Below are 24,410 nucleotides of genomic sequence, written 5' to 3' on the forward strand. Positions count from 1 at the left end.
TGTGTGTGTGTGTGTGTGTGTGTGTGTGTGTGTGTGTGTAGGTCAAGATCATGACAGGGAAACCCACAGAGACAGCTGACCTGAACTCTTGAGAACCCATGAACTCCAGACCGAAACCTGGGGTGCCTACAAGAGCCAAACTAGGCCTTCTGCCTATGAGCGGCAGTTGTGTAGCTTGTCTGTTTGAGGTGGCCCTGGCAGTGGTACTAGGAACTATCCCTAGTGCATAAGCTGGCTTTTTGGAGCCCATTCCCTATGGAGGGATGCCTTGCTCAGCCTTGATGCAAGCAGGAAGGGCTTGGTCCTTCCTCAGCTTCAAGTGCCAGGCTTTGTTGACTCCCCATGGAAGGCCTTACCCTTTCTGAGAAGTGGATAGATTGGGGGCAGGAGAGGTGGGAAGAGGGCAGAGGGAAGGGAGGGGAAACTGTTATTGGTATGTAAAATGAATATAAAATTTAAAATAAAAAAGAATGTGTTTGGGGTTTGGAGACATGGCTCAACGATTGACTTCATACTGTTCTTCCAGGGAACCGAGGTTTGGTTCCTAACATCCATGTCTGACAATTCCAGGTCCAGGGACAGTGTAGGACATAAATGACATTCACCACACTAGAGATGCCTAGATCCAACCAGGGCCACTGGGGATTGGCATAAAGGGACCCAAATTCTAAATCAACAGGTGGGGGCTGAGAATCACCAACAGTGGAGCATTTGTGTTAGCATCACCCTGTTCTCATCCACAGGCTCTGGAAGTGTGGTCATACCAGGGTCCTATGTATACAGTAGGTTTTAAAACTCCAGGCTTGGTGATGGTACCCATCTCTAACCTCACTGACTATGTAGCTGCCACATTCAGAAAGAATAACTTAGACTAGCATTAAGAGGTGATGGCCACAGGCACACCACGCCTCACAGGACAGGGAGTCACAGGAGCCTTTCTTCCTGCAAGGCCATGGTCACTGGGTTATGAATAACCAGCCTGGGGCTGTCAGAGAGCACACAGCTCACTGTGCATGAACTTTATCCTCAGCAGATCCAAATCCTACCTCCCTCTTTATACCCCCAGGCTATGAACATCAGTGCTCCATGGCTTATTGGCATGCTTGCTTGCACACCAAGCTCCTGTTGCCTTATTGTTTTATGCCCCTTTTATTTTCTCTATGTGATGACCTTGCTGAGAGAGGGGAAAGTCTACATTTATTTGCCTAGAATTGGGTGAGTTAAGTGTTTATTCAATATGATGTTCCATAGATTCATCTTGAAAAGTTCATAAAGGAGAAGCTTTTTGAAGTCATTTTGACAATTAGTCATGACAGACTCCTCACTGAGGACTTCTAATAAAAATATGATCTCAAAATCCCAGCAAAATTCTTCACAGTCCTTAAAAGAACAATACTCAACTTCATATGGGAAGGCAAAAAGCCTAGATTAGCCAAAGCAATCCTGCACAATAAAGGAACTTCTGGAGGCATCACAATCCCAAACTTAAAACTCTACTACAGAGCTACAGTGCAGAAAACAGCCTGGTATTGGCATAAAAACAGACAGGAAAACCAATGAAACTGAATTGAAGGACCAAATATCAATCCACATACCTACAAACACCTGATTTTTGACAAAGAAGTAAAAAAAATATAAAATGGAAAAAAGAAAGCATATTCAACAAATGGTTCTGGCATAACTGGATATCAACATGTAGAAGAATGAAAATAGATATGGATATAGTAGGTGTTAAAACTCCAGGCTTGGTGATGGTACCCATCTCTAACCTCACCGACTATGTAGCTGCCGCATTCAGAAAGAATAACTTAGACTAGCATTAAGAGGTGATGCCCACAGGCACACCACGCCTCACAGGACAGGGAGTCACTTGAGCCTTTTTTCCTGCAAGGCCATGGTTACTGGGTTGTGAATAACCAGCCTGGGGGTGTCAGAAAGCACACAGTATATCCATATCTATCACGATGCACAAAACTCATGTCCAAATAGATAAAAGACATCAACATAAAACAGACCACACTGAACCTCATAGAAGAGAAAGTGGGAAATAGCCTTGAATGCTTTGGCACATGAGACCACTGCCTAAATATAACCCCAGTAGCACAGACACTGAGAGAAATAATTAGTAAATGGGACCTCCTGAAACTGAGAAGCTTCTGTAAAGCAAAAGACATGGTCAACAAGACAAAACAGTAGCCTATAGAACAGGAAAAAAATCTTTACTAACCCCACATAAGACAAAATATACAAAGAATTCAAGAAATTGGTCACCAAAAGAACAAATAGTTCAATAAAAAAATGTGGTATGGACCTAAACAGAGAACTCTCAACAAATGAATCAAAAATGGCTGAAAGACACTTAGGGAAATACTCAACATTCTTAACCATCAGATAAATGCAATCAAAACAACTCTGAGATTCCATCTTACACCTGTAAGAATGGCCAAGATCAAAAACACTGATGACAGCTTATGATGGAGAGGATATGAGATAAAGGGAACACTCCTGCATTGCTTGTGGGAATGCAAACTGGTACAGCCACTTTAGAAATCAGTATGGCGATTTCTCAGAAAATTAAGAAACAACCTAACTCAAGACCCAGCAATTCCACTTTTGGGTATATATCCAAAAGATGCCCAATCATACCACTCAACTATGTTCACAGCAGCATTATTTGTCACAGCCAGAACCTGGAAGCAACCTAAATGTCCCTTGACCGAAGAATAGATAAAGAAGATGTGGTGCATTTGCACAATGGAGTACTACACAGTGGAAAAAATAATGACATTTTGAAATTTACAGGCAAATGGATGGATCTAAAAAACATCATATTGAGTGACCCAGAAAGACAAATATCATATGTACTCACTCATACATATGGCTTTCAGACATAAAGCAAAGAAAAACCAGCCCACAATTCACAATCCCAGAGAAACTAGACAACAATGAGGACCCTAAGAGGGACATACATGGATCTAAACTACATGGGAAGTAGAAAAAGATGAGATCTCCTGAGTAAATTAGGAGCGTGGGGATCATGGGAGGATAGCAAGGGAGGGGGGAGGAAGTGAGGGGAGTGGAAAAAATATATAGCTCAATAAAAGCAGTAAAAAAGAAATGTTTAGCTATGGGTTTGTAGGAATAATTTGTTTTCCCCTGTAATATGTACAGTGTTTAATCATGTAATGAAATGGGAAGCATTTTTACTTGTATTTATTGTAATCATTCTCTTAAAAAATAGAATTCAACCATATTGTGATTTTTATATTTCTTGAAAGATTTTACAGGGGTATATACATATATACACTGTCATAGAAAAAAATAACGACACAGAAGAAGGGAAACATCAATGTAGAAGAACAGAACTACAAAAGAATAGAGTATAACAAGCCACAGAAAGAATAATAAAGTAAAGAAGTATGCTTTGACCCTTGGGGAAAAAACTCTGATCTCATAGTATTAGCTGCCATGTATGGAGTGCCCATAAAGATCATAGCACCAGACACATGTGACCATTTATCTGCCTAATTAGGAGACAACTTTTATTATTACCATTTTCCCTCTCTTTTTAGATGAGAAAAATAGGGCCTCGGAGGGGTTACCTAATTCAGGTAAAATCACATAGGCATGTCTAACAGGACTTGCGAGTTGCAGTGAGGACCACCATAGCTTAACAGGGAATGGATGCTTTGTTTGGGAATGAGGCACATGGTCGATGAAGCTGAAAGGGACAGAAGCCTAAGGCTAAATGAGAACACGAGTGTCACCTTCTGGAGTCCTGAGCTCAGTAACGACAAGGCAGAGGCTATGATCCTTCCTTGCTGATACACAAATCATTTCTGATGAGAAGAGTGCAGAGCTTCAGGGACCCCAGAACTCTTGTTTTATGACTCCCCTGTCCTTTAGGGCCTAACGTGGTCTCTTCTGAAATGACAAGCTAAATTGGCCCAAGTGGTTTATGTTTATAGTCTTCTGTGAACACATGGCAAGGCAAAAGGACAAGTGTGCAGATGGGAGACACTTGTAAGATGGGCACTGGGTTTGCCAAACGTGAAATAAATACCTGGCCATGAACACCATGTTCTGTTGGTCTGTGACCTCTAGGCTGTGGGAATTTTCGTAGTCACACTTCAGATGACCCTGAATGCCTCTCCACTGTCTGCATTGTTAAGATTCTCTCCTGACGCATGTTTTTCTGTATGTTGTAGCTTGAAGCAAGTTCCACAGACCATTTTTTTCCCTTTTCTCTCATGTGTTTTCCATCTCCAGTCATTTGCCTTTCTTTTGCACTTTTCTTAGGTCAAGTTCATGGTGATCCCTACTGGGAAGGTTCTAGAGGTCTCCTCAGCAGTATTTTAGCTAATATTATGGAAGTACTGCTGAATGCCAGACACAAGACCAAGCATTTAGCAGTACATGCTAATTTGTGCTAGCTTACTTAGTACAGAAGCAACCCCAGGAAGCTGTTTATGGCTGAAGGGAGGTTTATGATGGTATCTTGATGTTAGGATAGCTCTGAAAAAAGCCTGAATTCTGTTCTGTTAACCCCAGTTTCTCCTTTTAGTTTTTCTAAAGAATAACCACTCAGGAGAATGATGGCAAAATGTGGACCACAGCATTACCTTTGAGGAGCTTCACCCACCTGACGTTCCCATGCTCAGGCCATATTACAAGGCATGCTAGACCAAGTATCTTAGGGCCTGGGCTAGAGAACACGTGTGGTCTTCCCCAAACCTGATACTCAGTGTGGAGATGTTCAGACATTGAAACAAGGGCTCATGTGATACAGTAACTACATAGTCAGGGTGGGCAGTTCTGACCAAGTGCAGATTTGATGTGGAGAATTTGATGGATGCATCAGTCAGGTCTTTGTAAGACTGTTTTTCTTCTTCTCCTATCCATCCTGTGGTCATGTGTTCTACAGTTGGTCTCCATAGCAATGCTATTTCCAAACCCTCTTGCATGTCATCTGCCCATGGAATTTTCCTCATGGAATAGATTTTAGGCAGAATTATGGTCATCATTTAAAGGGGAGACCAGTTGGGCATGATTACTGAAATGGATCTATTTACATCATTAGATAATTAGCAAAACAATCAGTGTCAACTAGGCTGTCCGCTGTAGATGCAGGCAGGACAGACAGCCATCAAAGCCAGGCAGAAGACCTAATCAGGCTGCTAGCACCAGTGGCTGGCCTCCCTCTTCCACACACGGAATTATCTTGTCATTGAAGCAGTCACCTGATTCCCAGAAGGAAGATTCTTCATGTCTCACTAAAAAGTCAAACTGAGGGGATAGTCCATTTATAAAATGAAAGCTCAGCCTGTAAAACACTTCCTATACAAGCCTGAGGACCTCAGTTCAGGTAATCTGTCATCAGCAGAGCCGATCATGGGAGCTCATTGTTCAGCCAGCCTAACCGATTGGTGAGCTCCATATTGAGCGAGAGACACTGGCTCAAAAAATAAGGGGGCGGGACAATCAAGGAATACACCCAACCTTGACCGATGAAAAGCAAGTGTACACATATAAACCTGCATGAGCACATGTTCTCACTAACATGCCTATGTATTGAACATGTACACACACACACACAAGAGTAAGGAAAACAAGTTCAGTATTCTCTCCTTTCTTCTCAGTTTTTAGGCATTTCCTGGTACTTCCTGATCTTTTGAAAACTAAAACACATAACCTTCAGTTGACATATGACCAGCCTCTGAAATGAATGGTCCTCCCTTGGCCTGGCCGAGCATTTCTCAGCATGTCCCCTGAAGGGTCACCTCTCTGAGAAAGGCTTCCATTGGTCGTGATACTTCATGCAGGTACATGAATCCCTACATTCTTTATAGTACCATGTCTTCTGCCCCCTTGTTTACAGGGCACCAAAGTACATGGGGCGTTATAACTGTTTGTAATCATCTCACGTACCCTGGATGAAGAGTCCTTTGAAGACATGCTGCCATGATGGTATCCATGCATCAATCAATATATGCTGAACAGGAGCTGGAGAAGTGGCTGAGTTTGGAAATATCTGCCATACAAGCAGTAGTACCCACGTTTAGATTCTCAACATCAATGTAGAAAGCCAAGTGTGGGTGTACATGCTCGAAACTCATGCACGGGGTGGGCAGCTATAAGCATATTCCCAGAGATGGACGGACAGCCTGTCAAGTCAGTTAAATGCTGGGTTCCAGTGAGAATCCCTGTCTAAAAAAATATTGAAGAGCAATAGAGGAAGACACCTGCTGTCAACCTCTGGCTTCCATACACATATGCACGCATGTGCATACTCAGACATAGGCTACACACATGCACACACACATGCACGCAGGCACAATACACATGCATGTGCATGTGCACTTACGCACGCACGCATGCATTTGGCCAAACAGGTGAATAACCTGGTGACTGACTGTTGTAACTTAGGGTGGACTTTGTTTTATTTCAATCTGGGGACGAATCCCACTCCAATTCCCTCGGCTCACATTCCTCATTCCTTCTCCTGTGCCGCGTGTTTTCTGAATACCAATACAATTTCCCTAAGCTAGCTGGAAAAAATACAAGCCTCTTGCTGGGTATGGTTTCTGGATTCATTAAACAGAGCCCTGGGAGAAGCTAAGCTAACACAATTCCGAAGCTAATCTCCCCTCCAAGTCATTCCATAAATCTGATTAATGGGTCACCTCTCGACCATAAGCACCCTTGCTATATTAAAAGAAAATGCTCTAACAGGATTGTAATTCTGTTAACAAGGCTTCCACTGTTCGCCAAAGCCATTTCCTCACAGTAGAAACGAGTCTAGACTGGATGATGCATGGGATTAGATAGCGAGCAGAATTCTACGGGCCTTTGTGCTTAATTGCAAAAAAGAGAAAGGAATAAAAAGGTGCCAGTTTCACAGATGAGAGAAATTGGAGGGAAGAGTCAGACACATACTTCTGGGTGTCCCTCAGAAAACACTGTCACTTTCTCAACTCTTGAGTTCTTTGTCTGCTCTCTTATCCTGTGTCTTTGATCTCTGGCAACAGGACAGGCCCCTTAGTCTCCATGTGTTCAGATAATCATTAACACACAGGCCGCATTTCTGGCTTCTCCTGCCACGGTTTTTCACAGAACTTGTATGCTTTAGAGTAAGACAAACTTCAGGGCCGTCTATGGCAGGGTGTCCCAAGGTTGGCATGTTCCCACTAACAGGTGGAAAGCAACGGACCAAGAAATGGACTTTTAAGTGACAGAGATGAGGACATGGAGGTGGTCTCTGCAATGTCCGTTTCTCTTTCTTCGAAGTTATTTGATTTGGGTTTATTTTTTCTCAGAAAACGTGGCTGGGTTCTGTGGAATAGGACCTTACCTTAGGCATAATTGGTTTTCATCATCCTAATTCCTGCCGCCAGGGATTAGGTCAAGGTGGGCATGTGATCCAATGGGAGCCACCGAGATGTGAGGTGGTTAGGAGTAAGTTACTTCTTTTGACCTATGAAGGCCAGCGGAAATACCTTTCTTTATACCTATGTGGGATATTAGATGTACTTCTGAGTACAGGCCCTGCTGCAGCTTTCCTTATCATGGGGCACAACTAACTGTCTGAGGGTTCAGATCACAAAGACAAGAAAAAATCTAGAAGCTGACTGAGTACTAGGTACTCGCTCACCGCAAGTCACCTGTAGCAGTTTAAGACACCATAATACCTTAGTGTGTAAATCTCTGTGTTTGAGGTTTCTGCCTGGCAGGAGAAAACAACTGAGCCAACATGGCACTAGACATGATGCTTGCCGAGGGTTGTGCCTGACTCATTAATTATGTTACCAAGTGTTATTAGACCCAAGAGCAACAGCATGTAGGCACTATATCCTGAATCACTTGGCTGTAGGCTCTGTTTGTTTGTTTGTTTTTCCCAATAGTATACCTTACAGGATCTACTAAGCTTGTGAAAGCAGAAATGGGAATGGAGAAATGTACGTGGCTTCCTCAGCCTACTCATAGTTGGCTGAAGACCTGAGCCTAGACGACAAGCCTGCTGTCTTCTCATGGCCATAGACCCTTCTGTCCAAAGACAACCCTTCATTGAGGGGAGATCTTGGAAGAATACAATTATTCTTTTGCAAAGACTTCTGATGTTTTAGATATTATAAAGCAAAGTATGAAAATTAGATGTTCCCAGGCAGAGCAGAAACAGGTCAAACAAACTAAATCTGAAGAATTTGCATCAATTATGTCATTAGCAACCCTTGCGAAGGTGAAATGGGTAGCTAAAGATTGTTGGAGAAATGGGGATTTGATAGCCAAGATTGTAGCCTCCAGTGTGTTACCCTTTCTCAAATAAATAAGCCCCACCCATGTTTGCATATGCAATTCTAATTAAATGCAGCGGGATGTCCCCTCTCCCACAACAACAACAAAAAAAGGCATAAAACTAGAAGTGGGGGTGGTTGGGAAGAAGGCAGTCAATAGGAGGAGGAGGGGAATAAGAAAGGATGATGGGGGAATATAATTAAAGTAATATGTATATATATAATTATATGTAGTCAAAGTAACATAATATATTTTATACATATGCATGAAATTGTAAAAAGATAACCGAATTTGAAATAACAAAGATGTAATAACTTTAGTTTTCCTAAGGAACTAAGGTAATTTGGTCCATTCAGCACTGGGCTGTATTTCTACTTGGAAGAAAGCATGTTATTATCTGCACAGTCAGATCTGCGGCGAGATGAACCCTCTGGGGCTTGACCCTTGGAGGGCCCACCATCCCTGTTCCATCCCAACACGATTGCCTGTCTGGGCCCCATAGTCTGTTATCTTGCTGTCATTGACAAGAGTAAACGTTTCCACACTTAGGTACTAAAAGTGCTTATGAGAAACCTGAAGTTTAATTAATTAATTCAAAGTGCACAGGGTTTTTTTAAAATTAATTAATTAATTAATTTTTTATTTTTTTATTTTTTTCTGTGTACCTTTGCTTTGTCAACCACGAGCCATGGGCTGTGAGGACCCGCAGCTATTTTGGGGCAGGATATCTTAAGAACACCCCTTCAGAAACACTGAATCCTCCTTTTGTTCTGCCTGCCAGTGAGTGGTCAACCAAATACCTTTTCTAAATTCTTTTCTTCTTCTTCTCCTTGTTTTTTAAACTTTGAAACACGTTCTCGTGTAGCTCAGGTTAGCCCTGAACTATGTAGGCAAGGTGCCCTTGAACTCCTGATTCTCCTGCCTTAGCCTCGCCAGGGCTGAGATTACAGGCAATCATATATGTGCATTTTATGTGCAGATTATGTGCAATCATACCTTAGCTATTAGATATATTTAATAGATAACCATTCTCTTACCTATTCTGGTTGGCTATTACCTTGTTTTCCCCAGGTTATTTTGAGAGCAGAACAATAGGGTCGTTCTGGCTCTCGGCACAGGTGAGTATGCCCTCTGATTAACATTGGCATTAGTGCCAAGAAGAGGCTCATTACTCTGGGATATTCTGGCAGAGCAGGAAGAACAGGACTCCCATTCCTCTGTAGGGGACCAGCTTCCTGCTTGCCTTTGTTCCACCGTGCTGGAACAACAAAGAAGAAAGGTGGTGACAAAATGCTAGATGGGTGGGTTGAGGTCATTGCAAACGGATGCTTTCCCTGTAAGGAAAGGCTTTCCACCCAAGCAGCTATTCCTTCCTCTCATTTTGAGAGCCTGTCTACATCTCAACTATAGCTGACTACTGTGCTCACAACAGTCATGGCAATTAGATCTAGTTGGGAAAGGGAAAAAAAAATCCCTCAGATCACCTTTTCTAGACATATAACTGTGGCCCTGCCAGCAACGATGGGCAAAAACTCAGTGTTCCTGAGTGGGGAGCATGGTGTTCCACTTGGGGGTTCTTTGTATGTCACAGTTTCCCTGTAGGCTTCCCCTAGTGGAGAACTTCACTCCTAAGCCTTCCATAACCCAGTTCCAGTAGCTTCAAAGTAATTCCCTTTCACTTCTGCCAGGGACCAGGGCAACAGAAAAACCTCTGCAGATGCTGTTAAAAAACATGGAGGCTCTTTGTCCCCTCTCTCTGAGAGGGAGCCTCTTTTCCCTTCTTCCCTTTTTCCTTCCCTTCCATAATCATTAAATAGATATCCAACTCCACTCTAAAACAAACAAACAAACAAACAAACAAACATGGAGTAAGACAGCCCCAGAGTGATCTGAGGAAAGAGAGAGGGAGATGAGGAGGAGAAAGGGAGGGAGAGAGGGGGAGAAAGGGTGAGAGGTGGAGAAAGGGGAGAGAGAGGAAGAGAGAGAGAAAGAAAGGGATGAAAGAAGAAGAGAGGGGAAAGGGAGAGAGAAAGGAAGAGGAAGAGAGAGAGAAGGAAAGAGGGAGAGAGGGAGAAAGGGAGGGAGAGACAGTGACAGAGAGACTGATAGAATGACTTTCCCTGTTTAATAAGAAACTAAGCCTTACATGTCTAAGCATTGCAAGCATTCAAGGCTCACTGCTAGCTCATTCAACAAGTATCCTGTTATTTTCTTTCCTGAAGCCTGAGCTCAACTCCCCTAGCTCTTTTGTAGACAGACGCACGGGTAGTCACCACATAGAGACCCGCTTTTAATTCTGTTTTTTTTTTTTTCCCCTTACCAAATAAAAGCAGGTCCCTAACAGCCCAGTTTGGCCATCTGCCCAACGAAACTTTGCAATGTATCTGTATAGACAAAGCAACAATAAACAGTGTGGTCGGATCAGACCAAGGTAGGCAGGCTAAGTTTTATGGGACTATCAGAACCGAGCCTGGGACAGTCAATAGCTCAGCAGATGGGAACTTTGCTTTCTAAAAGGGATTGTAGCTCCTATGTACTTGTTTGATATTAACACTAAGCACTCGCTAGGGCCATTTTGTATCAGTCTCATGAACACAGCAAGAATTGCTCTTGTTTTAGGAATTACAGCATGTCTCTGTGAGCATTTGCATTCCCTGCCTAAGGCCACCACCTGGTTAGGACTGGAGACAGTGCTTCAGGCAGGCTATGTCCTCAGGGTCCCTTCTAAGACAAAGCTCCATCACTCCCTGAAACACTGACACATTTCTCCTCCGAGTCAAACCAAACATGCTCACAGCAACACCCAACTAATTAGGGAAGAGAATTTTTAGAAACATCTTCAAAGAAAATATTATTAAATGAAAACTTCCTAACTCGAAAAGCCTTCCTTAGCCCCCTTTGCTTGTGGTTGTGGTTCGTACTATAATCCTTACTCTGGGCACTAAACAGTTCACTGAGGTAAATCATTAGAACCCCTGCCATCATCCCCTGTGCTAGCAGGGGGTGCAGCCAGGGAAAGTTAGGCTGCACCAGCAAGACTTGCCCAGAGCTTCTTAGTTTTACCTGCTATAGATCAGGGACTCTCGGTTATTGACGACTTTATCAGATTTGTATCTCCGGAAGTCTTCCCAGGCATCCTTGATGGCAGTGACAGCGAGAATGACACAGATCGGAATCATGCTCACCGCTGGCTGGAACGCATTGACCACGGGGATGAAATTCAGAATGACGATGCCCACAAAATAGAGATTGGCAAAGCGGTGCAGTTGCTCGAAAAGGTTCTTGGGTATGAAGGACAACACTGTGTACTTGCTGGTCTTGACTTGGTTCCCGCGATAGTGGCGGTTGGGGTTTTCTTTGTAGGGCCATCCTTCGAAAGGTAGGTTGGAGACCACGACCCTCTTCTTATCTTCTTTCTTTTTCCGCCTTTTCCTCCCTTCCTTCCTCATCTCTGTTCAACCCTACTTCTTCTTCTCTCATAATTTACTGAGCATCTTTTACAGCTTGCCTAATGTGCTGAAAATAATATGTCTCTCGTTTCAAACCTATCAGTAAAAAACAGTTTAAAAAACTGAAAGAAAGGAAGACAGCAAGCCGGGCTGAAATGAGTGTGGGAGAACTCTGATCAGGAAGGAGCTGGTCGGGAATGGGTGTGTGTCCAGAAGGTACTTCCTTCTGCCAGGCTGAGACTCCACCTGTTGGAATGTAGGAGTCATCCACAGGTGGCTTCCTTTCCTACACAGGTGCACTAATTCTGGGTCCTAAAACCTACCAGGTTAAGTAACAAAATGGATTTTTAGCCATGGCACTCTCCATCTTTAAAAACAGCTTGGCTGTTTTTGTTTTTGTTTTTTTAAATTTGTGCAACATCACCTGACAACATCAAAAGAGCTTCTTAGGAAATTAATCTCCTGTGATGATCTAATCATCTTAGAGTCTAATCCTTGGACATCTAGCCCAATCTTAACAATGCAATATCTGTGAAGGTTTCCATGAGCTATATCAAGGTTTTTCAACATCAGCCCTGCTATTTTTGACTAATATATATATATATATATATATATATATATATATATATATACATATATAAATATGTATGTATGTATGTATGTATATATATGTGTGTGTATCCTGTCTTGTGTATTTAAGACATAACCTGATACTCCTAGCCTCCATCTGTTTGATGCTGGTAGTATCCTGCCTACCAACTATCCCAACCTTTCACCACATATTCATGAGGAGGTGTGTGTCAAAATGACACCCAGCTGAGAATCACTGAATTAAGAAAATTTAATGTCTGAAAAAGTCCTAAGGAACTTTTCACTACCTACATAAGAAAACCCTTACCACACACATAAGTTTCTGTATAAATATACTAATATAGTTCAAATGAAATTTTCTTATTTGGGTTGATAATGCTATCTCCAAGAGCCAAAGAAGATGCATTTAACAAAACCCCCAACATGAGTCATTGCAAGTCCTCCTTTGAGTTGTCGGTCAGAGATTCTGAACATAACAGGTTACTTCCAAAGGTGGAAGGTAAATCCCTATTGATGAAGACATCATGCACTTTAGACAAAGGGCCCAAGATCCTTGAGCTGAAGCTGACCTGCAAGGCCCTCCCTGAGGACTAGGTTTCTTGATACCAGAAGGTGCCATTCAAGCTCCTAAATAAGAAGCAACCAAAAGGTCTACCTATCTGTAATATCTATGAACCACAAGAATCACCAGTATGGCACAAATAACGCTTACCATGTAATAGTGCCATGCATATCTTGCTAATAACGAATAGCTCTCTCATTGGACTAAGTCCCATCAAGAACATGGAAATCATGCCCACCACTGGAAACGTAGCCAACTACCCAAGGCTCGTGAAGTCATGGATCTTGGAAGAGATCCTACAGCTGCCACTTCACTAAAGCAGCATAACCCCTAACTATACTCTAAATATTTGTCTTTTTATCCACATCCAAGTGTAGTCCTTATCCATCACCGAGGAATCTTCTCTTTTTAACAGCAGGAGAGCACTACGCAAAACCAGAACCAATCAGAATACCCAGTCCCGTGTGATACCTCCACAAAACATCCCTTCACCTAAGGCTCAGAGAACCTGGGAGAACGGGGGTGAAAAGATTGTAAGAGCCACATGATCAGAGAGTTTGCGGGGAAGTCTCCTAGTGTGTCAGAAGCTACACCCATAAAGTTTCACCAACATGATTGTTCAAAGTTGAGCTGAACAAGAACAACAACAGACAATGCTAACATGCCCTGGAGAAAGCCTGCAAGGCCTCAGTGCTGTACAAAGAACTACAGGCAAGTAAGGAGTGCTGAGAGTGGGGGTGAGGGTCTTCCCAGGGAAGAGCTCTCCAACTGACTCTCTAATACCAAATGGTGAGACCCGAAAACATACCAAAGTAACACTAGACAGACTGAGCAGATCACCTTTAGGAATATGTACATACACACACACCTATACACATGTAACAATAATTAATGAGAAAAAGCAATGAATTTTAAAAAGAGCAAGGGGGTATATAAAGAGGCTTGGAGGGAGATAAAGGAAGGGGGAAATGATGAAATTATAATAGCAAAAATAAAAGTAGTACTTTAAAAATATTATTGTTTTTTAAAAAGAACATATGAGGTTAGTTTAGTAGACAAAGGTGCTTGCCATCAAGTCTGATGACTTAAGTTCAACACCCAGACCCCATATACTAGAAGGGAGAACCAACTCATACAAGTTGACCTTTGGACTTTATTTGCGTGTTGTGGCAAACACACACACGCACACACACACACACACACACACACGCACATACAAACTAAAGTTAAAAGCTATACTCAAGTAAAGATTAGTCCCTTAAATATGCTGATGAGTTTATTTAGCCTGTTTACAAGAGCAAGAACAGTGGTAGAGCCCCCTTACCTTTTGTATATCTGAATGCTGGCGCTGTTCATCTCTCTATCAAAGCAGTATCTCTTGAAGTCCTCTATGCCATCTTTGACCATGATGATGAACAGGACAATGGCCAATGGTAACATGGTGATTTCCCGGTGGAAGACTTCCATGGAGGGCATCCAGTTCAGAATCACCAGAAACAGGAAGTAGAGGTTGGCCCACCTGGAGAGACAAGCAAGCTGTGAGTGGAGACCCAGGTGGTGAAAAACATACTCTTCCAATCTCTTCCTAGTTAGTGGCTTTAACCCAAACAAATACGTCTTTCAGTGTCAAGTCAAACAATGTAGTAAAGGCTTTGAAGGCAAATTCTATGTATTTCTAAAAATTACACATACTTATTTCTCTCACTGTATGTGTGTGTGTGTGTGCACAAGCATGCATGTACCCGTTGCCATAGTGTGCATATGGAGCTCAGAGGACAACTTGCAGGAGTGGATTCTCTTCTTCCAGGTCACTGGGATTGAACTCAGGCCATCAGTCTTGGTGGCCACACCTTTACCTTGTCTCTGTGATTTACTAATTCATGGACCTGCCGATGTTTGTTCTCTCTTGTGCAAAGATAGCATAATATCATACTGTCCACTTTAAAGGACTCTTATAAAGGTTATGTGACATAAAAATTGGTTTTGTGCACACTAAAGTGTTCTGAAGCATGACAGTTGATGAACGTCATAAACTTCAATAGATTTTGTGATTTAAGCATATATTTGATTTATAATGTTTTTGCTCACTGTTTGAAATAAATGGATTATACATTCAAAAGTTTTAAGTCACTCTCATTTCCTCTGCCGCAGTGCCTTTGCTCATGTGACTATGCCATTAGAAACATTCTCCTGGTTCCTTTCACCCATTTCTCTATTTTTATTCCTTTAAAAATGCACGTGTTATATGCAATGTGTTCACATATGTATGGGCGCACCTGTTTATGCAAGAGCATATACATGTGTGCATGCTAGATGTTGACATTTGAAGTCTTCCCCAGTCACTCTATACTTTACAAAATGAGGTAGGGTCTCTTACTTGAAACAAGAGCTCACTGATTTCACTAATCTAAACTAGTCAGCTTTTCTCTGGGGCTTCCCAGTCTCCCTCTCCCAGGAGCTGGGACTATAGGTAAACAGTCTCAAATTTGGCTCACACTTTGAGAGTGCTGGGGATCTGAACTCTCGTCCTCAAACTTGGCTCAGTGAACACTTTAGCCCCCAGTGCCCATATGAGTTATCTACCCAGGGACCTATCTTTTTAACCAGTCATATCTGAATTGCTACTTCCTCAAGGAAATCTTTGCTGACATTATTAAGTAGGTCAAATTCTCACTGTAAAACAGCATCATATTTCCCTTCTTGCAAGTATTCCTTCTGGTTACAGTTTTTAATCAATTTAATAATTTAAAAATTAATATGTGTCTCATTCACTAGCTGGTACAGTGAGTCCAGTATTTCCTTTTTCCCTCATGTATGCTTACCACCCAACACATGGCAAGATAGGTCAATGAGAGAAGCTTGTTTCATATATGCATGTGGATATTACAGGAGGCTGCTTAGAGAAAAGCTTCCCTGAGTTTGTCTCAGTTGCAAATACTAGGCTAAAGTGTTTACAGTTGGAGGACCTTGTTGCATACCTATGAAACTGCTCAAAGAGATTCTGGGGCAGGAAGGTGAGTAGGGTGTACTTGGTTGTACAGATGCTGTTGCCTGGGTACCTCCTGGAGACCTTCTTCCAGTCCTGGTGACACATGCCATTGTTGGGGTATACCACCCGCTGCTCTGTTGGGTTGTAGCTCTGCTGGTTCATCTCCGGAGAAAGCAGAGGCGTGCTTTCTGAAGGGGATTCGGGGAAGCCATTTGGGGTTCGCCATTTCCATCGTAGCCAAGAAAAATCGAAGGAAAGAGTCATTTTCAGGAACAGGTACAATGGTCTAAAAACACACAGGAAGGTGTGGTCAGGAGAGGTGAGTGACACACTATAGTAAGGAAGAAAACACAGCATGGCATCTCTTTATTTGTCTATGAAATATGTCTTTATTTGTCTAGAAAAATGGGAACAGTCCTTACAATACATCTGTTTTGGGGTCAGATGTATTAAACAACAAGAAAAACAATCTACAATTAGACAAGCATCAGGGTTGTGAAAGCAGGTAATAGCGGTGGTGTGGCAGGTGTGGACCACCTGGTTGGTGCAGTTGTAGAAAACTCAAAGCTTGTCTGCAAGGATGGGATGCTGAAGGGCTACATTTGAGCCCTCTTTCATTCTTAATGGTAAAATTTCTCCGTTTACCTTGTTCATCTTTGACTTCCCCACATAAAAAGAAGGAAGATGGGCCAGAGCGGTGGCCTATGGTTAAGAGCACTTGCTGCTCCGGCAGAGAACCTGGGTTCAATTTCCAACACTCATATCAGGTGACTCATAATTACATGCAAATACAGTTCTAGGGGATCTGATACCCTCCTTTGGGCTCTGTGGGCACTAGGTATGCATGTACACACACACACACACACACACACACATTAAAGTAAAATAAACCTTTACAAAATGAGTTAGCTTTTAAAAACTGAAGAAAGGTATTCTTACCATCCTTTTCTCATGTAATTAAGTGTTTAAAATTATTTATGTGTATGAGTGTTTTGCCAGCATGTCTGTCTGTGTACCACTTACATGTCCAGTGCCTGTAGAGGCCAGAATAAGGCACTGGATTTCCTGGAACTGGATTTACAGACAGTTGTTAGTCACTACAGAGGTGCTAGGAGTTGAACATGGGTCCTCTGGAAGAATAGTCAATATTATTAACCCTGCCCACGTAGGAAGAAATTTGAGAAGAAAAAATTGGGCAGCACATAAAACTGTGTTGACATATTTTAGGACAAATTGAGAGGCGTTTACATTTTACTTTTAATTGAGTTTTTAAGAAAAGTAGCATACTGTATAATAGGCTTTATGATAACATTTTTTTCATCCATATACATCACCTTGCTTTGTTGCAACTGGGCCCCCTCCTGCATGCTCTTTGTGCCCACGCTCTTTTCCCTTCAGAGCTCCCTCCTTCGGTTCTCATGTCACATGCATTCCATCCTCAGGAGCTCTTTTGTCTTTGGGATTGCTTTGGATACAAAAGTTTTAACCTTGTAAGACTTCAGAGCAGGGCATCAGATGAATAAACGGGACTGCAGGTGGGACTCTATTGGCAGAGGGCCTGCCTAGCAAGCACGAGCCTCTGGGTTCTATCACACATAAGCCAGGTGTAGAGCCACACATCTGTAATCTCAGCACTCAGGAGATGGCGGCAGGAGGGTCAGCATCTCAGTGTCATTCTCAACTATACAGCAACTCCAATGGAAGCCTAGTAGGTTACATAACGTATCTCCCCCCCTTCCTGTTTGTGGAGAGGGGTGTAAGCTCTCAGGCACAGCTTCAGCATGTGTCATACCTGCTGGCCTACATCATGCTCACTGCCATGATGATCACAGACTCTACTGCTCTGGAACTGGAGTCAAATTAAACGATTCCTTCAAGCTGCCTTGGTCATGGCAATAGGTCATGGAGCAAAGGAACTACGGACTGGATTTCCCAAAACCATGAGCAAAGAGGAGGCTTCATTGCTGAGGTTTTTTTCTGTTGGGTAATTTTGGTCACCGTGATCAAAGGTAAGCAGCAATTGTGGAGGATGGTGCGGTACTCTGAATCTTCTAGCTGCCAGGCTCTTTAAAGGAACGCACAACTAAACTTTCATGGTTCCTCTTGACCAATTTTGTTTGAAGTCCTAGAAGTAAATCTCTCAAAGACGTACTTTGTGAAGTTAGAATCTGTATATAATGGTCGTTTTCACTTACTGGGCTCATAAGATTATTTTCTTTTGAATAAATACATGAGTTAATGTCAGTTGTTATTAATCTTACAATGAACAACCCAGGCTTCCATTGTAAATCTGATCACTTATGGAAAAAAAAAGTTCCATTTGTAGTTTAAATGGTAATATTTTACTTTCCTGATGTTCGCATGACCCGATCCTCATCGTCATTCTCTTCATGCTTTAATCAATCTGAACGATTTTTCAATCCACAGACCCCAGGGCTGCAGAGAGCTCTTCAGAGACTACATAAATCATTGAAGCAGGCATAAAAAAGTAAATGCAATTACAGATGCCCATCATAATGGGACCAAAAGCAATATTATGACATTTTGTAAGTCAGAAAGAATAGTGTGTCTTTTTTCTCATTATACGAAGATATACTCATTTCACGGGCACCTTTTTATTGCAAAGGCCAAGGGAATGAAAAGATCATTTATGAGCAGAGTTGAAAATGCAAATGAGAAATTTTGCCTTGGCTAATGCTGTACACACCAGGGACCTTTCTCTTTTGGGTGGTAAGATCCTTTTAAAAGAAGAGATTGGACTGATGTAGGTGATGCAGGTATTTTTTTGTGGGGTAATTTTAAACATCTCTTTATTAAAGTTATACTCTGATTTTCTTTCTAACAACAGGCTGGGCCTGGTGGTACAAGGCCATCATCCTGGATACTCAAGAGAATGAAGGAGGAGGACAACAATGTCAAGGGCTACCTGGGCTAGAGAGTAGGTTCGAGGCTAGCCTGGGCAACCTAATGAGAGTCAGCCACAGAACAGAAGTTGAAAGCAGGGATTCAATTCAATGAAGAATGCAGCTCAGTGGTAGAGGCTTACTTAGCACCTGGAAGACCCTAGATTCAATTCCTAAGACTATGTAAAGAAAAAAGTATAGTAATCTTCCTTAAAAGTAAACGGATGGGGGCTGGAGATGTTATTCATTTGGAGGTTATTTTCCTTGTATACATGAAGGTCTTGGATTTAAACCTCAGCGTTGTACGGTTTGGTGGCAGCAGTGGTAGGGAGTAAATATGAAAGGGATGGCAAATTAATGAAGGAAAGTTTGATAAGGAATTGGATATCTTCTTAATTTTAAAGAATAATAACATTGGGAAATCTTGACATCTTGTGCCTTTCTGATATGATATAAAGAGCACATGACATCACTAATGAGTTAGAAACATTATTAAAAGAACTCTCAAATTAGAGGTTAGTTCACGAAATCACCAACCTATATTTTTCACGTGTCACAGATCAAAGAAAAGCTTAGAATTGCATGCAAGAAAAGGAAGTTAAATAGAATATGATTCTGGCTGGCATTCTGGACTGAGGGTGGGAGTCATAAGGAGCAGGGCATGGCGGCTAATATTGTAGCACTGAAGAGACTGAGACATGAGGAGAATTTACAGTTCCAAGTCAGCCTGGGATACATGGCAAGCCCCTGTCTCATCAACAACAAAAAAACAAAACAAATCTAAAAGAAATCAATAATTGCTCCCATGAATTAAGAACATATAACTATTATTATAAAGTGGATAAAATTTGAGAACAAAATGCATACTAAGTAGTGTGGTGACTTAATAATGTTAATCATCTTACTTCTGTTATTTTCAGTAAGTGTATCAGTTACATAACAATATTCTTATTATTAAAAAGTTCATTCTAAACTATTTAAAGGCAACATATCTCAGTGGTTCATAAAAGTGTGTTTCTTATGAACACAGGCACGCACGGGCACACACAGATTTACAGAAGCAGAGGAGGTCCCTGGAAAGCAACATTATTTAAAGCATTGTCTAGCAAGCACGTAAAGAGAAATGTTAGGGGGAATGGTGCTGCAGGCAGATGGCTGGATCAAGAAGCAAAAATCTATCAGCCTTTTCTCCAGAGATCACAAAGCTTGGCCACCAACAATGGCAGAGGCTGGGACTGTAAAGACCAGGCTGGGTCAGAAGGCTGGTTAAGTTTTTATGCTGTGAGAAACAGGACGGGGGAGTCCTGAAGAGTTTTAGGGAGAAGAATGATGAGGTGGAGGAGGCAGACTGCAAGCGTGAGGGTGAGCTGGGGGCTGAGGCTGAGGGCTGGCAGGCAGCTCTGTCACCTCCCAGCCTGTTGTTCCTCTCAATCATTTTCTTCTTCCCGACAGTGGAACAGGAAGCAAGGACCGTGTCACATTTTATCTGAGGTGCGGTTTATGACTGCTCAGAATGGCAGGGAAGGGCACTCCTGACGGCCCAAGGTCCTCCTTGCTGTAAAGTCACCATCTCCACCTCTGGAAATGGTGCCTCCCATTACCAGTAAACTCAAGGATCAAGTTTATTAGAGTTATCAGTTTGCACACAAAGTCACCCTGCCTTGAAGTACCAGAGTTATTTTGATCTATGCAGAATGTCTTCTAGATAATGGAGGGGGGGGGGCATTCTGATGAGGTGGACCATTATATTAGGTAGGAATCCCATTTCTCAGATCTTAACTCCTCACATTTCTTATTGGTCTCAATTTCTTTCGTTTTCATTTTCTTTTGTTTCGGCTTTAGCAAATTCCATTCTCTCAATTAGGGAGTCGACTAGTTATTCATGGACTCAACATATGCCCATTGGATCTTTGTTCTAAGAGGATGATTAAGTCCGCATGTACAGACTTCTCCTGACGTTACCTTAGAGTGGTGGAGACATTTTAGGCACATGTTTATAGAAGCAAGCACAAGGGTAAAGGAGCTTGCAGAGGAAAGCTGAGCAGTGACATCACACTCAACAAGGGTGTGACTTTATTTCTTAGGAGATGGGGCTTATGTGAGGTCAGAGAGTCAATGAAAGGCGGCTAGGGAGGGATGTGAGAGAGAAGCGTCTGGGTCAGGTAAGGATTCGGAGAAGCAACAGTCATACTGGAAAGAATGGGACGTAACCCAAGAAAAGGGGGAATAAGAAAGGCCAGGGATTGACATTCTTTTTCATATTACAACTTTCTAAAGCATGTACTAAAAAGTAGAAGCTGTCCAGGATCATGAGGAGGAAAGAAGAGGTATAAAATTTAATTTAAACTCAATTTCTTGGGCCAGAGAGATAGCTCAGTCTATGAATGGTTTCCTGTGTGATCATGAGAACCTGGGTCCAACTTCCAGGACCTACATAAAAAGCTATGTGCGGCACACTTGTAATCAGTCTCAGCAGCAGGGAGACAGACAGTACGGTCCTCAGGGCTTGCTGATCACCCAGCCTTAACCTAAGCAGCAAGTCCCAGGTTCCAGGGAGAAACTCTGTCTCAAAAATAAAAAGAGCTAGTTCCAGGACAGGAACCAAAACCACAGAGAAACCCTGTCTCGAAAAACAAGAAACAAAAACAACAACAACAAAAAATACAACAAAATAGTAAAAGGATGGATGGCTATCTTGAGGAACAACATTCTAGGCTGACCACTGGCTTCCATATATATGTGTGTTTATGTACATGTGTGCCCATGCACGCACTCCCAACCTCTTCACACACACACACACACACACACACACACACACACACACACACACCTTATGTTTCTTAATAGATTGTATACTACCTTGCTATTTGAATTAGAATACAAGAAAGTTGGACATCAGGAAACACGAATTTTCACAACACTCTGCCCTGATTGCTAAATGTGTAAATCTCAGAAGAAAATAAAAACAAACAAACTTTACTATTCAACACCTACTTAGCAAACAATATTCACCTTAGATGAAAGAGTCTGAAATAAATGTGCAGGTATAGCTTCAAATCAATGATTTTTATCAGTTACCCCAAACTATAATTGTTCTAGAATAATCTTTCCATTTTTCAGCTTGCCCAAATACCATTTGTTTAACCAAATGTGATATAATCTAAGTCAACTGATTTTGAGGCTTCAATGTTAATGTTGACTATATATAAACACAGTGATAACAGAAATTAAGTAGTTTGATGTGTTTATTATGTCTTAAATAGGCAAGAAGAGGAACAAAATCCATTAAAATAAAAACTTAAAAACTATCGGTCTATGACAGGACCAGCTACCTACCTTCAGAAACATCATGATGTCTGGTGAAGCCTTGCCTCTTCTCACATGGAAGCTTGCTCCCAAGAGAGAGGAAGCACCTATCACCTTCTGGAGATTTCCACTCCCACAGAAAGGTCAAAGCAACTGCAACAGCAGGTTTTCATTAGCCTTGAAATTAAAATTCAGCTAGCCTGGGTTCTTTTCATTATGTAAACATTCAAGTAGGTCAGAGGACTGGCAAGAAAGCAATCTTATTCATTTTGCTTTTTTTCTCACTTATTTTGATTGACATTACTTTCTTCCTATGTAGCCTTTGTTTATTTTACAGGTGAACAGACAGAAGTCAGCAGGGGAAGGCAGAATGAATGTTCTCTGGAACCTCTTATTTTTTTTTCTAGTTTCCTTTTAGGAAAAGCTATGTTTATTGGAAGCCAAAATGTTCCCCCTTCACACACTTATATTCAAGTGTTTTAAACCTAGACTATATCACATCATTAATTTATTATTTATCATTTACTTCATACTCAGAAATAATGATTGAATTTTAAGAAGTGTATGCTAGAAGACAGAAATCAGCACTGGAAAGACACCCTAGGTAGTTTTATGCTTCTGAGACCCACCTGGTCAATAATGATTTCTTGAGAATGTAATAGTCAAAGACCTAATAATCCCTAATAATGCCTGGGTAAGTAGAAACCTTTGGTGGAGCCCAGGGATCCTCCTGTCTCTGCCACTCAACTCTGGAATTACAGTTTGTATTAAAAATGCCTGTCTAATTTTTGATGGGGGTTCCAGGAACTGAACTCAGGTCCTCATGCTTGCAAGGCAAACACTTCAGCTACAGAGCCATCTCCCCAGCATTAGAAATCTTCCCAGGGAGAAGAGCATTAGCTGCAAATGTGCCTTAACCGCAGATCACAAAGCATGTCAGATAATTAGGATGCCATATGTGGAGTCTGTCTAACAGAGGCGGGAATAGCACGTTAGAACGAATGCAGAGTGAAGAAGGCAGAGCTGTCTTTGGTTGGAGAGAAGAGGGCATTTGGGGTAAGATGAAGGGACAGTGAAAAAGAAAGAGTAGAGTCCTTAGGTGAAATTAACCAAAGGATACAAGCCTAGAGAAGATAATAAAGGGGGACTTCCAAAACTCCAAAATCACCAGCAGGCTGTGCTTAGCCATCACTAGTTTTTGAGTTAATAATTTTTATTTTTGATAAAAATTTATGCCAATAGCTTTTCAAGAGAAAATCATTTTTAAACAGACAAGAAGTCCAATCTATTGCACTATACCCCACCTCTGAAGTTCATTAGAACTCATGATATCCCTGCTACCCAGCAAGTTGGCCTCCCACCTGGGATTATCAACACTCACATCAGTTGGACCAAAGTATGCGGCCTTCTGTCTTGCATTCTGGGTATTGCATCATCAATGTTCCCAAAACTCAGATTGTCTCTGAAGTTCATTTAAACCTAGTAACCCCATCTCTATTATAGGGTCTATATTTGATGATTTAGCAGCCATATAATCACTCTGTTTTTAAGTTCTATACATATTTGCCTCCTAAATATTTTACATACCCATTGGCTTCAAACTATCCCTTGCATCCTTTCTAACTCCATTTGTAACCAGCCTTTATATAGTTCCAGAATTACTGTTCTAATGTGGAAGTAAGCCCATGGCTGTTTTCTTCTTATAGCTTGGTAACTATGATTGCTTAAGATCTAGGTTTTTGATTCCACTGTCATCTCTGCTGCCACTTGCTGCCTTTGCCTACCTCTTTCCTTCTGGCTCTTTGCCTCCAGATGCTACTGTTTGTGAGCGCCTAGACTTCTGGTTGTTTCTCTTTCTTGAACATTCTTTGCTCATGCTGCTTGTCATATGAGTCAAGGTAGGAGAAGCAAATTTTATTGGCTTAGAACAACCTGCGAAGACTTTTCAAGTAGAGGTGCTTATTCTCCATCCAGTGACTTAGGGATCCAAGTTCCCGCTTCCTTATCATTTCAACATGTGGCTTTAAATATAGCCAGGTCAGGGACCCAGCAGTTAACTATAGCACCTTGCTCATAGTCTTAATTTCCATAGCCAGACCCAGCCTTGTGGCCTTATCCCGACTGCATTGGAAGAAGATGAGATTTTAGAAACTGATTTCAGAGAGCAGTGAGTGCCTGCCTACCGGGCAGGCCTCAGGGTCCCCTGTAAGGGAGCCCAGGCACCTTCAGCTCCTGCGCCAGGCTTCCTGTGCTCTTCTGGATACCGCCCCCCCTTGCTCCGTTCATCCCTTTGTCAGCGGATCACTGGGCTACCGGGC

At 42.0% G+C, this 24,410-nt stretch overlaps 1 protein-coding gene across 1 annotated transcript in view; it reads right to left on the reverse strand.

Moving 5' to 3' along the window:
- Positions 1 to 24,410, reverse strand: part of Atp10b (ATPase phospholipid transporting 10B (putative)) — a 239,411-nt gene that overhangs the window by 93,541 nt on the left and 121,460 nt on the right. Inside the window, exons 3-4 of the mRNA XM_013354123.2 lie at positions 15,873 to 16,169; positions 14,219 to 14,413 (exon numbers count right to left, since the gene is read on the reverse strand). Of these exons, the coding sequence (XP_013209577.1) occupies positions 14,219 to 14,413; positions 15,873 to 16,147 (470 nt within the window). The 5' untranslated portion in view covers positions 16,148 to 16,169. The remainder of the gene's footprint in view (positions 1 to 14,218; positions 14,414 to 15,872; positions 16,170 to 24,410) is intronic.

Source organism: Microtus ochrogaster, unplaced genomic scaffold (assembly GCF_000317375.1).
Source record: "Microtus ochrogaster isolate Prairie Vole_2 unplaced genomic scaffold, MicOch1.0 UNK30, whole genome shotgun sequence".
NCBI lineage: Eukaryota > Metazoa > Chordata > Mammalia > Rodentia > Cricetidae > Microtus > Microtus ochrogaster.